This window comes from Melospiza georgiana, chromosome 8, assembly GCF_028018845.1.
Source record: "Melospiza georgiana isolate bMelGeo1 chromosome 8, bMelGeo1.pri, whole genome shotgun sequence".
In the NCBI taxonomy this organism is placed as follows: Eukaryota; Metazoa; Chordata; class Aves; order Passeriformes; family Passerellidae; genus Melospiza; species Melospiza georgiana.
In genome coordinates, this window is record NC_080437.1 from 29,939,932 (window position 1) to 29,953,103 (window position 13,172).

The 13,172-nt window shown below is 35.7% G+C and overlaps 1 protein-coding gene across 2 annotated transcripts in view; it reads left to right on the top strand.

Moving 5' to 3' along the window:
* The window catches only part of ATRNL1 (attractin like 1), a 429,920-nt gene that overhangs the window by 100,355 nt on the left and 316,393 nt on the right, over window positions 1-13,172 (top strand). For both annotated transcript variants that reach the window (XM_058028925.1, XM_058028926.1), the window contains exons 16-19: window positions 1,416-1,629; window positions 2,313-2,501; window positions 7,102-7,320; window positions 11,788-11,925. In XM_058028925.1, coding sequence (XP_057884908.1) covers window positions 1,416-1,629; window positions 2,313-2,501; window positions 7,102-7,320; window positions 11,788-11,925 — 760 coding nt within the window. The remainder of the gene's footprint in view (window positions 1-1,415; window positions 1,630-2,312; window positions 2,502-7,101; window positions 7,321-11,787; window positions 11,926-13,172) is intronic.

Here is a 13,172-nt window from a genome sequence, read left to right on the forward strand (position 1 = left end):
AGGTAAAGCAATTTTTGTTTGGTTGTGATCTTAACTGAGAGTACAGAAGCAGAAGAGGGCCTAGGGAGTACATATTAGGGAGGTCAGGAATACCAACTGTCTACCTACTGTTTCTTTTAAAAGGTATTTATCACTGGTATTTTTGAAACAAAATTAATAATCCTTCATATTTCAGTTTGCTCTAACAAGACAGGAAAAAAGAAGGAATGCTCTGATAGTGTGTAGAATTAAGAGTACTGAAAGATTTTCTTTTCACCCGTGGGTTAAACCTGAGTGGCCAGAGAAAATGTGAGATCAAAGGTGAAAGATCAGTGATAGAGAATGGCAGTAGCTCTTGGTTCACTTGTGGAATACATAGCTCTTTAACAATGGCAGGTTCCCTTTAGATGTACTATAGTGTTTTACTTACCTTGTAAATTAAATCAGTTGTGAACCTAATTCACAATCAGGTCAATATCTCTGCTTTGGAGCTGACAATGTGCATCCTCTGCCTGGGCAGGCAGCTGGATTTGGTATTCTGGCACCCACCTGCCATCATGTACCTGTCACAGCCCTGTTGTCTCTCTGTATCTCTCTCCTGTGTGTTTGAACTGGGCTTAATGGAAACTGCCTGCACAGAGATTACATGTGGGAATGTGTTTGGTTTGGGTATCTTGAGATTTTTACACCAATGGTGGCAAGTAATGCATGTAGATTTATCCTGGAACAAGCTAATGCCTTTTTTCCTTAAAACCTGCTTTTTTGCTTGCTAAGTGTGTAAAGATGAAATGATAAAAATCAGTAGAATTTGTGATGTAGTTTTACTGATACATCCTAAATATGTTTAAAATATGTGTGCTTTTATTGTTTTCTGGACTATGTTTTAAAACTTATAAATCAATTATGAAAGTATATTCAATGTGTATTTAACAGCATTGGAAATGTAAATGTGTCAGTTTTATCTCTGTCTCTGAATTGCCTAAAGTTGATCAATATCAGCACTATGGACTTTAGAGGATGTAATATTGATCCTACTTTTTCCTGGAATTTGATTTCTCTGAATTGCTGTTAACATATGTGTATTTCATTATCCATAGTGGCCTAGCAATTAGTAATCATACAGTAGCCATGGGGAAAAAAAACAATTTCATTATGACCAATAATAGAAATCAGAATTGTCTTTGAACAGAATGCAGGTTTTTAGTAGAAGTGAAGCATATAGGGAGTGGAGGTTTTTTTGGATGTTCAGCAAGATAGAAAAATTAAGATAAAACCTGTGTGGACAATGATTGATGAGATGATAAAGTAAGATAAAAACATGGTGAATTTTGAAAGTGTGGAGTTGTTGCTGTTAAGCTATTTTTTAAAAAATTTTTTTATCAAGACAAAAAGCATTTTAAATTATTCTCTTCCATTCGTTTCATTTTTATCCATAGAAAATTTCCCCCTGGGTGGGATTGCGCAAGATCAACATCTCCTACTGGGGCTGGGATGACATGTCCCCTTTCACAAACACCACCCTGCAGTGGCTCCCTGGAGAGCCCAACGACTCTGGCTTCTGTGCCTACCTGGAGAGAGCAGAGGTGGCAGGGCTGAAGGCAAATCCCTGCACTGCCATGGCAGATGGCCTTGTGTGTGAAAAACCCGTCGGTAAGGAGCCTTTTTCTCCCAAGAACTGGTGCTGTGCTGAATAACAAGCTCTTTGGGGTTTCATTTGCCTAAGAGAGATTTGGGAACAATTTGGAATAAATAATTACAAAAATATATATTTTTTTAGATTTTTTGGAAATAGCTGCAATCTATTAATATTCCTAAAGCAGCAAATATTTATTTGAGAGTTAGTTGACATGGCTTATTTTGCATTACACCAGAAATCTTATTGTTTGCTTCTAAATCAGTAATAGTCAATGGTAACACGTGTATTACCACATTGAAACCACATGTGGAGATATTTAGCAATGCTAATGTGTTCCTGCTGAACATTAGTGAATATCTTAAAGTTGTAAAATACAGACAAATCCAAAATTCTGGTTTCTGTCTTTTAGGTTTGTTTATGTGTAAATTTTACTGTGACAGTCACTTGACTGTTCAAGTTAACATCCACTAAAATGGACTCTGTGAGCTGTTGTATGAGTCATGCTTAGTTTTGCATATTAAATTTTGTAAAATATTGTTTTATTTATATACAGAAACATAAATTTGGGTCAAAATATTTATAGCTAATTAAGGAAGCAACCACTTCAACAGGGATTTTTCTAATGGAATAAATGGTGAAAGAAAAAGTAGATTGAACTTGCGTTTGAAATGATAAAATACTTGTGATCCTTTTCCAGTGAGTCCCAACCAGAATGCCAGGCCCTGCAAAAAGCCCTGCTCCCTGAGGACAACCTGTTCCAACTGCACGAGCAATGGCATGGAGTGCATGTGGTGCAGCAGCACCAAACGATGCGTGGACTCCAATGCCTACATCATCTCCTTCCCATATGGGCAGTGCCTGGAGTGGCAAACTGCCACCTGCTCCCGTGAGTATCTTAGTGAATTTTCATCCTACTCAATGTATTGTTAGATTTCTTTTTCACTCAGAAGAGCTGGAGGGATTCAGCACATTCTCTAGAGATAAAAAGATTTTCAAATGAATGACCTTATATAGCTACTAATGAGAGAAGTCAGTGCTGAATATGCATTTCTTAGATACAGATAATTCTTTGATGGATGGAAATTCTTTGATGATGAAATATATTTAGCCTTTTGAAACTGTGAAAAGTATTTATTCCTTTCAGATAAAGAAAAATTACCGTGATTGTTTGTATGACCAGAGTTAGTGTGACCAACAATGTCCATGAGCTGGAACAAGATACTGTTAAAATTAGACAACCAATATGTAGAACTTAGACTTACACAATAACAAGTTATTAAGAAAGGTGCTAAGTTTTTAAAGGTTTAAGTGTTCTGATTTACTTTTTTACAGATTCAGGCTATGCCATTTTCCTAACATACAGATAAACTCAAAGCTTTAGTAAGGATAGTAGTAGTCTTGAGAATATTGTTACAGAAATGCAAAACAAATGATCTTCATCTTCCTTAGATTCTTCTCTCTTGCAGATGGGGATTATTAACCCTTGATCTATAATAATTAACTCTTGCAGATTGTTCATCCTCTTTATGGAAGTAGAAGGAATTCTATTAGGCCATCAGGCAGGGAGAGGCGGTATGGAAAACTTCTGTTCTGTGTGGCCAGGCTGGGTCAGGCTGCATTAGTGTTCAAGGTTGCCCATTTCATCCTTTGGGGACAAGAAGCAAGTGATTTCTTCCTTTGTCAAGGAGCCAAGTTACTCCCTGGATGTCCCCTCTGGAAGCACATTTCAGCAGAACTTTATGCAGTGAGTGTCTCTGGGAGAATGAGCAATGTCCTCCAAGTCCCTTTCAGTGTATCAGGCACAGCTGCTCCTTGCCAAGCTGGGAGTGATTGGAGTCAGCCCCATGCAGTTCCAGCATTCCAGGGTTTAGTGATGCCATAATTGATGTAGATGCTGGAGTGAGCTGCCTGTGTCTTAGTTGAAGTTTGTTTAGAACAATTCCTCAGTCACTGTTGTTCAGAAGACTGGTTCTTGGAATTTTTCAGGATTTCTGAAGGGTACCTTGGGACTCTCCTTATTGCTCTACTCTGAGAGAGTTTTTCTGGTTACTTCTGATTTCTTTCTCTCTCCATAAGGGTCTTCTGATATCAAAGCCTTTGGAATCTTTTATTTGTGGATATCTTGTGACAGCATTAATGATCTTGACAACAACAAGCAACTTGCTTTCAGGATTATAATTAGATCATGATTCTGCTTGAGAGGTTATGGATACAAATTAAAAAACCTCAAAGATCGCAGAAGCAGTTACTTATTTTCACCCAAAACTTAGGAAAATACTAAGTAAAACAATTTTGTGTCTGTAAAAGGAACCATTGATATATTCTAATCTTAGGAGAGAAAAAGAGCTGAGGCCACTATGTATCTGGGTTAAAGGGAAATAAGGCATAGGAAAGCTTTTCTTTCTAAATTGGCCAAGAGTCCATATTTTGCTAATTGAGGTTCCTTCTTCATCCTTAATAATAATATAATGTATGAACTAGGACCATGTTGAGCTTTTCTGGTAAACTTTTTGGCTGAGTTAGTAAATTTCAGGTATTAATCCAGGTTCAGTGTAACAGGTAATAGGAATGATTAATCTCTTGTCAATATCTGTGGAATAATAATTCTGTAGTTATATAAAGGCTTCTTTCCTATAACCATTCACAGAACTTTTGTTTTCTTCTCCTGTATAGGAATCAATTTTTTAACTTATAAAATATTGATAGTGAGTTGTGGCAGAACTTAAATAGATTGCAAATCTGGAGATAAAATTGACAGAATTCCACATAAATGATGCTTATGTTTTTGAACTAGCAGATATTATGTCAGCCTGAACCTTCAGTTCAGTTTTTCTCTTTGTGTAGTGTTTGTGCATCACGCTGATTCAATTTGTTTGGGGAATGTAAGAAATTGTTTTTAATTTGATTGTCATTTTTGTCAGGTCTGTAAAAGTTAATATTAAATAAGGCAAAAGGGATTTGCTGTATGCCAGTTCAACATTATGTAAAGGCAATTTTGTATGAAAATGTACTTTATATTCAGCAAATCAGAAAAAAACACAAGTTTCTCTGGCTGTAAGCAGTTTTCCCAGAGTTTTATAGCATCAGATATTTTGCATTTAAACAAGAAAATGCGTGTTCAAATGAAGCATGGTTCAGATATTTTGTTAGTCTAAAATGACTTGAAAATTTTATTAGGTAAATATATCATTATTGCTGCTGGAGTAAGGAATTATTAAGTGGACACCCTTATCAAGGGATGGTGTTTCTACTTGAAGAATGGACTGGAACTATACCTTTAAAAAATCCTCCTTGTATTTAAAATTTTATTTTAATTTTGAATGACTAATTTCTGAGCTTTTGGACGTTTTGCTCTGAATGAAAAAAAATTCAGACAAGCATGTATTATTTAAAATAATAAAAAAAAAAACAAACCTGAGAACATTGCATTTATTTTCACAACTTGGAATTAAAAATGAGGAATGCTGTTTTATTGGTGACATATTGTCATTTTAATGCCTACTTGCCAAAAACTTGCGTTTCCACTCTTCCCTACATCTTCCATCCATTATGACTTTTGATTGAATAGCTGACAGTTGAACAATCTTGGACCACCTCTAGAATTTGAAAGAAAACAAAATTGCTGCTTGAATATCCCCTTCTTCCATCAACAATTGCTTCTCAGCTCTCCAGTTTTTCAGCTGAATGCCACTACAGATAATAGCTGAGGATTTTCACTTTTGGTTCTGCTTTAGCCTCTGTAAAGATAGTGCAGCTGATACTTTAGGGCTTTCTAAATAGCAGCATGAGTATAAATAGCAGCATGAGATTTATTTGGATTGTTTAGTGTGCATCTCTGAAAGGGCAAGCCAGCCAGTGCAGAATGATGGTCTTTATTTTTCTGCTGATCTTCTGATGTATTCAAAAACCCAAATTTGTGTCATTCAGCTCTGATTGTTTAAAACTGATTTTTCACGTTTGACAATTTGCAACAACTGTTGGCCTTTTCCCATCCCTGCTATTTTCCATATTTGGGAAACTTGAAACATTTCTTCCTCTTTGGATTCTTCCAAGTCTATTGAAGAGCTCCTGCTTCAGCTTTCTGTGCTCTTAAAATTCTTTTGAAATTCACTCAGACTCTTCACTGCCTGTTTTCCTGATATCAGCAGGTATCTTTAGACTGTGCAGTATTTTTTTTTTTAACAGCTTTCATTACTTTAAAACAATTTTAATAGTTGCTGAAGGCAGAGGAGCTAGCTTTATTCTGATCTCAGTTAATTTATTTAGCAGTGAAATCATTCTATTCAGTATTCCTTTTGTGGGCCAGAGGAGCCCAGGTAACTGTGGGCATTATTTGGATGCAGTGTTCTGGCTGCAGCTCAGCCACATCGAGAGGTTCCCCTCATGTGGAAGCCATTTGTGTGTCCTTCAAATAACTCTGGGAAACTTTAAATTACTTTCTTCTTTTTAAAAAGAAATTGGGATAATTCTGGCTTCACAGCAGGAGCTTACCTTCATGTGTGCTTTTAAAATTTAATTTTGAAAGCCTGTAAAGTTAATGTGAGGAGAGACAGGAACCCATAGTGATCAATGTTTGAATGAGTCTGACGTTAATTTGCTGCAGTGTTACAACACTAATTAAAGAAACTAAGAAGTGTCAGAAGAAGCTTAAAGAAGCTTGGGAACTTTAATGGTGTTCTTGAAGTTACTAAAATGTTAATTTCTTATTAATAAAAAATGACAATAACTTCAGAATAGGAATTTTATTTGGTTCTAAACAGATTTGAAATATAAGGAAGACCGTATAATAATTTTAAATAATAGAGTATGAAAGATCAAAAGGGTTATTTAGATTTTAGAATGCAATTTTAAAAATGAAACCTGACTGACTGATGAAAGCCTTAAGATATAGTTAATTTAAGTGAGTCTGAATTATGACTTGTTGCTTGAGATGTGTGGTTTGCTAGCTTCTTCCAAAAGCTGAATGGGAGAAGACCAAGTCATATTTGTAGGCAAATACTCAGGTGACATCCAGAGGTAGTTTGTGCCCAAAATAATTATTGGTTTGAATTTGAATGATCCTGTAGTTTTTTATATTTATAAATATTATCACTCTTACTTGGTTTACTGACTTTGTATTGAACTCTAGTTTTCCCTTTGGAAGGGCTGTTTATCTCAGTAAAATTACTAATAAATGCATTATATACTAATAATAAAGAAGGAAAATATTTTCTTTCCTGTTTAATGAAGATGTTCAATATTCTTGTTCTGCTTCATTTTCTTTGTTGATTTGAAGTATTTATTGTTACATTGTGGTATAACAAGCACCTTCTGCGTGATCTTTAAGGTTGCAAAACTTTTAATGAAAACTGAGATTTTCTTACTAGTATTACTGATAACTTTTCCTTGTGCAAATTAAAAAAAAATAATTCTCCATTTTCTGTTGTAAAATCCAAGCATCTTGTTGAAAAAAATAATGCATTAATATTGTATTCTATGTATTAAAGCTCAAAACTGCTCTGGGCTGAGGACCTGTGGACAGTGTTTGGAGCAGCCAGGGTGTGGATGGTGCAATGATCCCAGTAACACTGGCAAAGGACAGTGCTTGGAAGGCTCCTCCAGAGGCCCAATGAAACCTCTCAGTGTCCACTCCAATGAAATGGTGCTTGATGCTACTCTTTGCCCAAAAGAAAAAAATTATGAGTGGTCTTTTATCCAGTGTCCAGGTAAGGTTTGCTTCCATTCTCTCTTACATTGGAAATATGAGTTTAAGCACACCAAAGTAGTGTGATTATTCTAATTAGTGCAAATAGCACTTTCATGGAAAACTCGTTTTTAACAAAATATCTCCTAAAGATAGAGTTTGTTTTTCTACTGAACACAAGTATAGGTTGACTTGTGAAATGCAGTGCAAGAAGTTTAGCCAAAATTGCCATTAATTTTCACCCTCCCTCTCCCTCCACATTTAGAAATGAAAACATATTAATTTTCTTCAGCTCTTGCTTTCTGCTGCTTCTATATCCATCAAGGAGTGGAACTGGAGAGAAATTATCCCAAGGAGAAGACTGATGGACACAAAATTCCCTTCTGCTCTTGCCAAGTCTTGCTGACTATCAGAATGGGGAGCTGCCAAAACCTGAGCTGTGCTTCCAGCTGACCTTTTAGACACTCAGAGTGAATAGAATAGAATAGAATTTGTGCTTGTGTGGCCTTAAAGAGAATCTCTGAAGTCTCAATTTAAGCCACACCAGTCTGATTAGAGTATTAATTTTTGAGTTCATTGGAAAAGTAAGGAAGATATCATGTGCTGTGACAGTGAGAGCTGTGCTGGTGCAGCCTCCTGTGTGGAAATCCTCCAACCCTGACAGCAGAGTGTGGAAGCAGCTGTGGAGGACTGCAGGCAAATGAAAAGCACACTAGGGACCTTGACCAGAAGTCATTTACAATAAATAATACAGTTTAAAAGACAGCTTGAAAACTTAGTGGTAATTTTTTTTTGCTTGATTTTTTTTTTTTTTTAGAATAAATAATGTAACTGTGCTTAAGTTATTTTTCCAGCAAATGTTCTACTGCTGATAATTTTGGAAGCTGGAGCTTCTGTAGGATCAATACTTTTATGGGTACATACAGCTGTGTTTGCCTTCTTGTCTGCTTTTTCTCTCAGTTTATTCTCTCTGTTGTGTATGCATATATATAGAGTGAGGGTTTTTTGAAGTCTTAGAAAAATGAAATTAAATATAAACCCCAGTGAACACTGTTGCATATTTTGAGTTAAAACTAAAGAAACCTTCCACACCATCTAATGTTACTTCCTGAACAAAGAGGCTTATAGTACATTTCTGGAAACAGTAGAATGACATTCTGTTGTTGTTGTTGTATAGAAGTTTCATTACTTAGTCTATATATTGATATTGAAGGATTGTTAACCCTTCAGTGCAATGCATGGTTTCTGCCACTAGTGAAATTGTAATAGGTAAATATAGTGCTAGTCTAAACAGCTGTGTTTAATATTTATTCTTGATGGATAAAATTCTGTGTTCATTCTATGTTCTTATCAAGAAATTACAAAAGCTCAACTTCACTTTACATTCCCTACCTTTATGAGTTTAAGGGACAAATAGAACAGAAGTCGTAGCATTAAAACTTCAATTGCTGTGAAATTTCTTTTATGATCTGTTTAGGCTGGAGGTTTGGTTCCTAAGATTTTTGTTTTCATTTACATAAATATTTTCTGTAGTGGATTATACTAACACAGTTTATTCTTAGCCCAACAATAATTTCATGTACTTGAAACAAGATAGATTTAGACTAAGTCTATGTAAGCCTACTGAACAGTTTGCAGTTAGGATGAAAAGATAAATAGATAGTTTATACCATGCAGTTTGGAGATTATTCTGCCACATTGATGAATAGTTGTCTGAACCATTCATGGTCATTCAGGCATGAACTTATTTTTTCTTGTAGTCCATATCCATCCTCCTTATAGCACCTCTGGGCAATTATGCTGCTGATAAAGATTTTAAATTCCTTCTCATTTTCTGTTTGCTCAAAACGTCAAGATTACTATTCATCAGGCAATATAGAAAATGTTTATTTTTGTGACTGGTCACTTTGAAATCAACAGGCTTCAAATAAGCTGTCTTAGTATTTCTTTTGATAGGAATACAGTTTTATTTTCATTGGATTCTTAGTTTAACTGAACTGTTGTTATAAATAAAATTGCAAATAACTTATATATAAAAAGCAAAGATAAATAGCTTTGACATTCACCTTGTGAGAAGAAAGGTTTAGGTAAAATGCAAGCCCAAGTTTTTCTTTAAAGTCTAAATTTCTCCTCTGAAAAGCAATGTGAGTAGATTCGAACTAGTTTGTTTAGAACTAGATGAAGTATCTTTACACTAGATCCAGATTGTAATGAAGACACCCTTTTCATAATTTTTCCTGGTTTCAACTTTTTTCTTAAAAATACAATTACCAACAATTGTCAGCTTCATCAGCTGTTTCAACACAGAGGTCCAAGGCAAATTAGACATAAAATTGCTTCTCTCCAGGGCAGCCTAACTGAGGATTCAGCTGAAGCACATTTTTGTGTGTGAGGAAAATGACTTTGTTACTGCCAGTGATGTACATTAAAAGGACTTAAGGAAAAAAGAACTTTTACAAATTTAACTCCTAATTCTTACCTAATTACTCATTACTGTGTCTCGTTAACTTAATGACTTTTTAAATTATTTAATACTGATGTCTCCAGTTTGATTGCACTGAACCAACTTTGAAATTTATTGAACTTGCACTTCTGACTTTTTCCAATGAGATGCATATTTTTAGGGAAACCAGCAAATATATAATGTAATTTTTCCATGGTGTGTCATATCAGTTGTGGATTGCCTTCTTATTGTCTACATATATTTTTTTGAATTTGTTCAAAAATCTCCTCCATTTGCTTTGACTCAACAAAATGTAAGAATTCAGAGCTGTCATGTATGACCAGATAATAATATGACATGGAAAAATCTGAACTTTACAGTTAAGGTTACTTTCATCACCCTGTATAGCACAAAAATTAAGAAATACAAAACTAAGCATTAGCAAGAATAGATAATTTATAAATCAATGGCTCACTAGTTAGAGAATATTAATATTAAGCATTTGTCCTACACTATGATATAGTCTTAATTAGGCAATCTTACTTTAATAGAATACCTCTTTAATGTACTCTCTGTTTTTAATTTTTGCTTATTGGGCTGTATTTTTTTTACATTTGCTTTAAGTAATTTAATGTGTAAAACATGTGACAGACCCCAAAATAGAGCTGCAGCTCATGGTACTTTTGTGTAGATTTTCCTGAGAATGGCAACAAACTGAAAATGAGGGAGACACCACAAAGGTGTCTAAAAATCAAGTATTCTTGAGAAGAATAAGGCTTGTGATTTCTAGAGATTTAGTCCAGATAGTGAGAAAACCTAATGGTACAGAAATGTTTAATACTTGTTTGGAAGATTGTCTAGGCATAGTTACAGAAGAAAGAAGAGATTGTCAGCTCGGGAGGTTTTAATGGTTTATGAGCCAAGTCTGGCAATGGCTATAAATATATGAAGTTGCTAAATTATAAAACAGCTCTAAAAACTTTTAAATCATGCAGTGAGAATCCCCTTTTTCCCCTAGCCAAGACACCAATCACTGTGACATTTAAATTAAAAAACAAAATTTTTAAAAAAATACAATCTTACTGTGATAGCTGTCCTCTTCCATGTCTTCCACCCACTTTGGCACGGAGGAATTGACAGGTCTGACATGGTTTGACATTTGACAAGCTGCTGTAATTGACAGATTACTAATCTGCTGGACACCATGAGCTCTGAAGCTCCACTCTATAGAGAGGTCATCCTTCAAAACCTGGCAGGAGGATCAATGATGCTGGCAGGATTCACATTGTGATTTTGCTGCAGGAGTGATCAGTACTTTCTGAGTTTCCCCAAAATGTGAAGCTCTGGAGTGGAGTTCTGCTGCAAGATCAGTGGTTTATAGTGGTATTATTTGACAAAAAGCAATTTTATGCTTTCAAGGCCAGGTGTGAAAAAATTATGTCAACAGGAATCCAGGTTTCCAAAATCAACTGTAGTGAGGAGCAACTGAAACTGTTTGATGTGGTCCTGGTGTCCTTAAAATTGCTTTGTATGCCAAAGCTAATGAGGGTCAGGAAAATTAAAATAAGATAATATTTAGTTAATTTCTTTTGGGAATTCCTTCTGCCCACTAGATATGTGAGTTCATATTCTCCATCACCGTAGGTTTTCAAATGCTTCACATTTGTATATAGGTATTGGGGTTTTCATGGAGTCTCAGTTGGTGACTTACTACCTCTTCAAAGATTTCTGAAATGCCTGGACAGCATTTTAAAGCTGTAAGGACTTATTAAAGCATTCCATATTATATTCCAAATATAGCCTTTCTCATACCCCCCCCCCCCCTTAAAACTTGCATGTCACAGTCAGTTTTTTTGTGAATCCATCTTGTATTGCAATGCTGTTTTGAAGAGGTTCTGTGTCAAAGTGCAAATATATTTATGCTGGTTATTAGTCAGGACTAAACTCCTCAGAATCACATTGTACTACAGTTTCGTAATCACATAGAGATGATTTTGTTCCAAAGAGAAATTTACTAATGAATCTTTAAAAATGTTTGTATTCCAGCTTGCCAGTGTAATGGCCACAGCACCTGCATCAACAGCAATGTCTGTGATCAGTGTAGAAACCTAACAACAGGAAAACAGTGTGAGACCTGCATGCCAGGATATTATGGGGATCCCACAAATGGAGGACAGTGTACAGGTAAGTTCTTCTATTGGAAGGAAAAAGAAAAATAGCAAAATGACATTTTATGTAATGTGAATTTAATGTCTTTAATGTAATGTGAAATTAACTTTTCTTTAAAGGTTAAAAGTTGATTTTATAGTACAGATGAGCTGATCAGCTAAACTAATGATTGAAAATTAGATTAATATATTTAAAGAGAAACTCATTCAGAGTCATTATTTTGCAATTGCTGCTCTCTCAGGAGGAGGAAGAAACTTCCTTGTTGGAGCAACACCTCAAATTATTTCAGGGAGATTTCATTAAATTCCATGTGAACAATCCTGTTAGAGGCAGTGAGAAGTTACTTATAAATAAACTTCAGTATCTGCCAGAATCTCTGGTAACACTGATTTGTATAAATATGTGATGCTAGGGGAGGAATTATGCATTTATAAGACTAACAGGTCTTACTCATGTATAGATGAAACAAAAAGTCCTGGTGTGCTGAGGATGGCAAGGTACCCAGACCTATTCAAAGTTTAGTTTTTAAACGGCTGCAGTGGAGGATTCTCCTTGAAGTGAAGGAGAGGATGAAGTCCAGTACTCCAGGTGGTTTTTGTATATTGCTGTAGGGCTACAGGAACTCCTTCCCTTAAAACTGAATGGTGGAAGGAGGAACATATTCAATATGGAACCTCAATAAGGTTGGCTTTGAATCTAGGAAGGTGCTGAATGATTTTGCCCCTTGACTTTTTATTCTTGTTATGGTTTGGGCCTGGCAAAGCCAGAGCCCCCATGAGTACACCTTCTCCCCGGTGTCTGCTGTGAGATGTGACCAGGAATAAGCAAAGCAGGCTCCAAACTTAAACATAAAGAAAATTTTATTAACTAAGCTACACACAAACAATTACTAAACTACACACAAAAGAAGAAAGAAAGAAAGAAAAAAAAAAAAACACAAGGAAAATGAAAACCTCACAAAAAAACCACTCTCCTCCTCCTCCCCCCTAAATTCCCAATACAATACATCCTCCAAAATCACCAATTCTAGGTCCAACACCACCCTTTAGATTGCTCAAACTTTCAGCTCCTCAAGAGGAGAGGGAGTCCTTCCATGTGTCCTGGTGGCCTCTTCCGTCCTTGTTCCGGGGCTCGGTGCTCTCACCGCCAAACAGGGATCAGGGCTGCTTCCAGGGTTGTCTTTTTAAGGACGCTTTGTCCAGTTCCAGAAAAGCACAGTCTTTCACCTCTGGGACATCTGTCCCCCCCATATTTTATATACC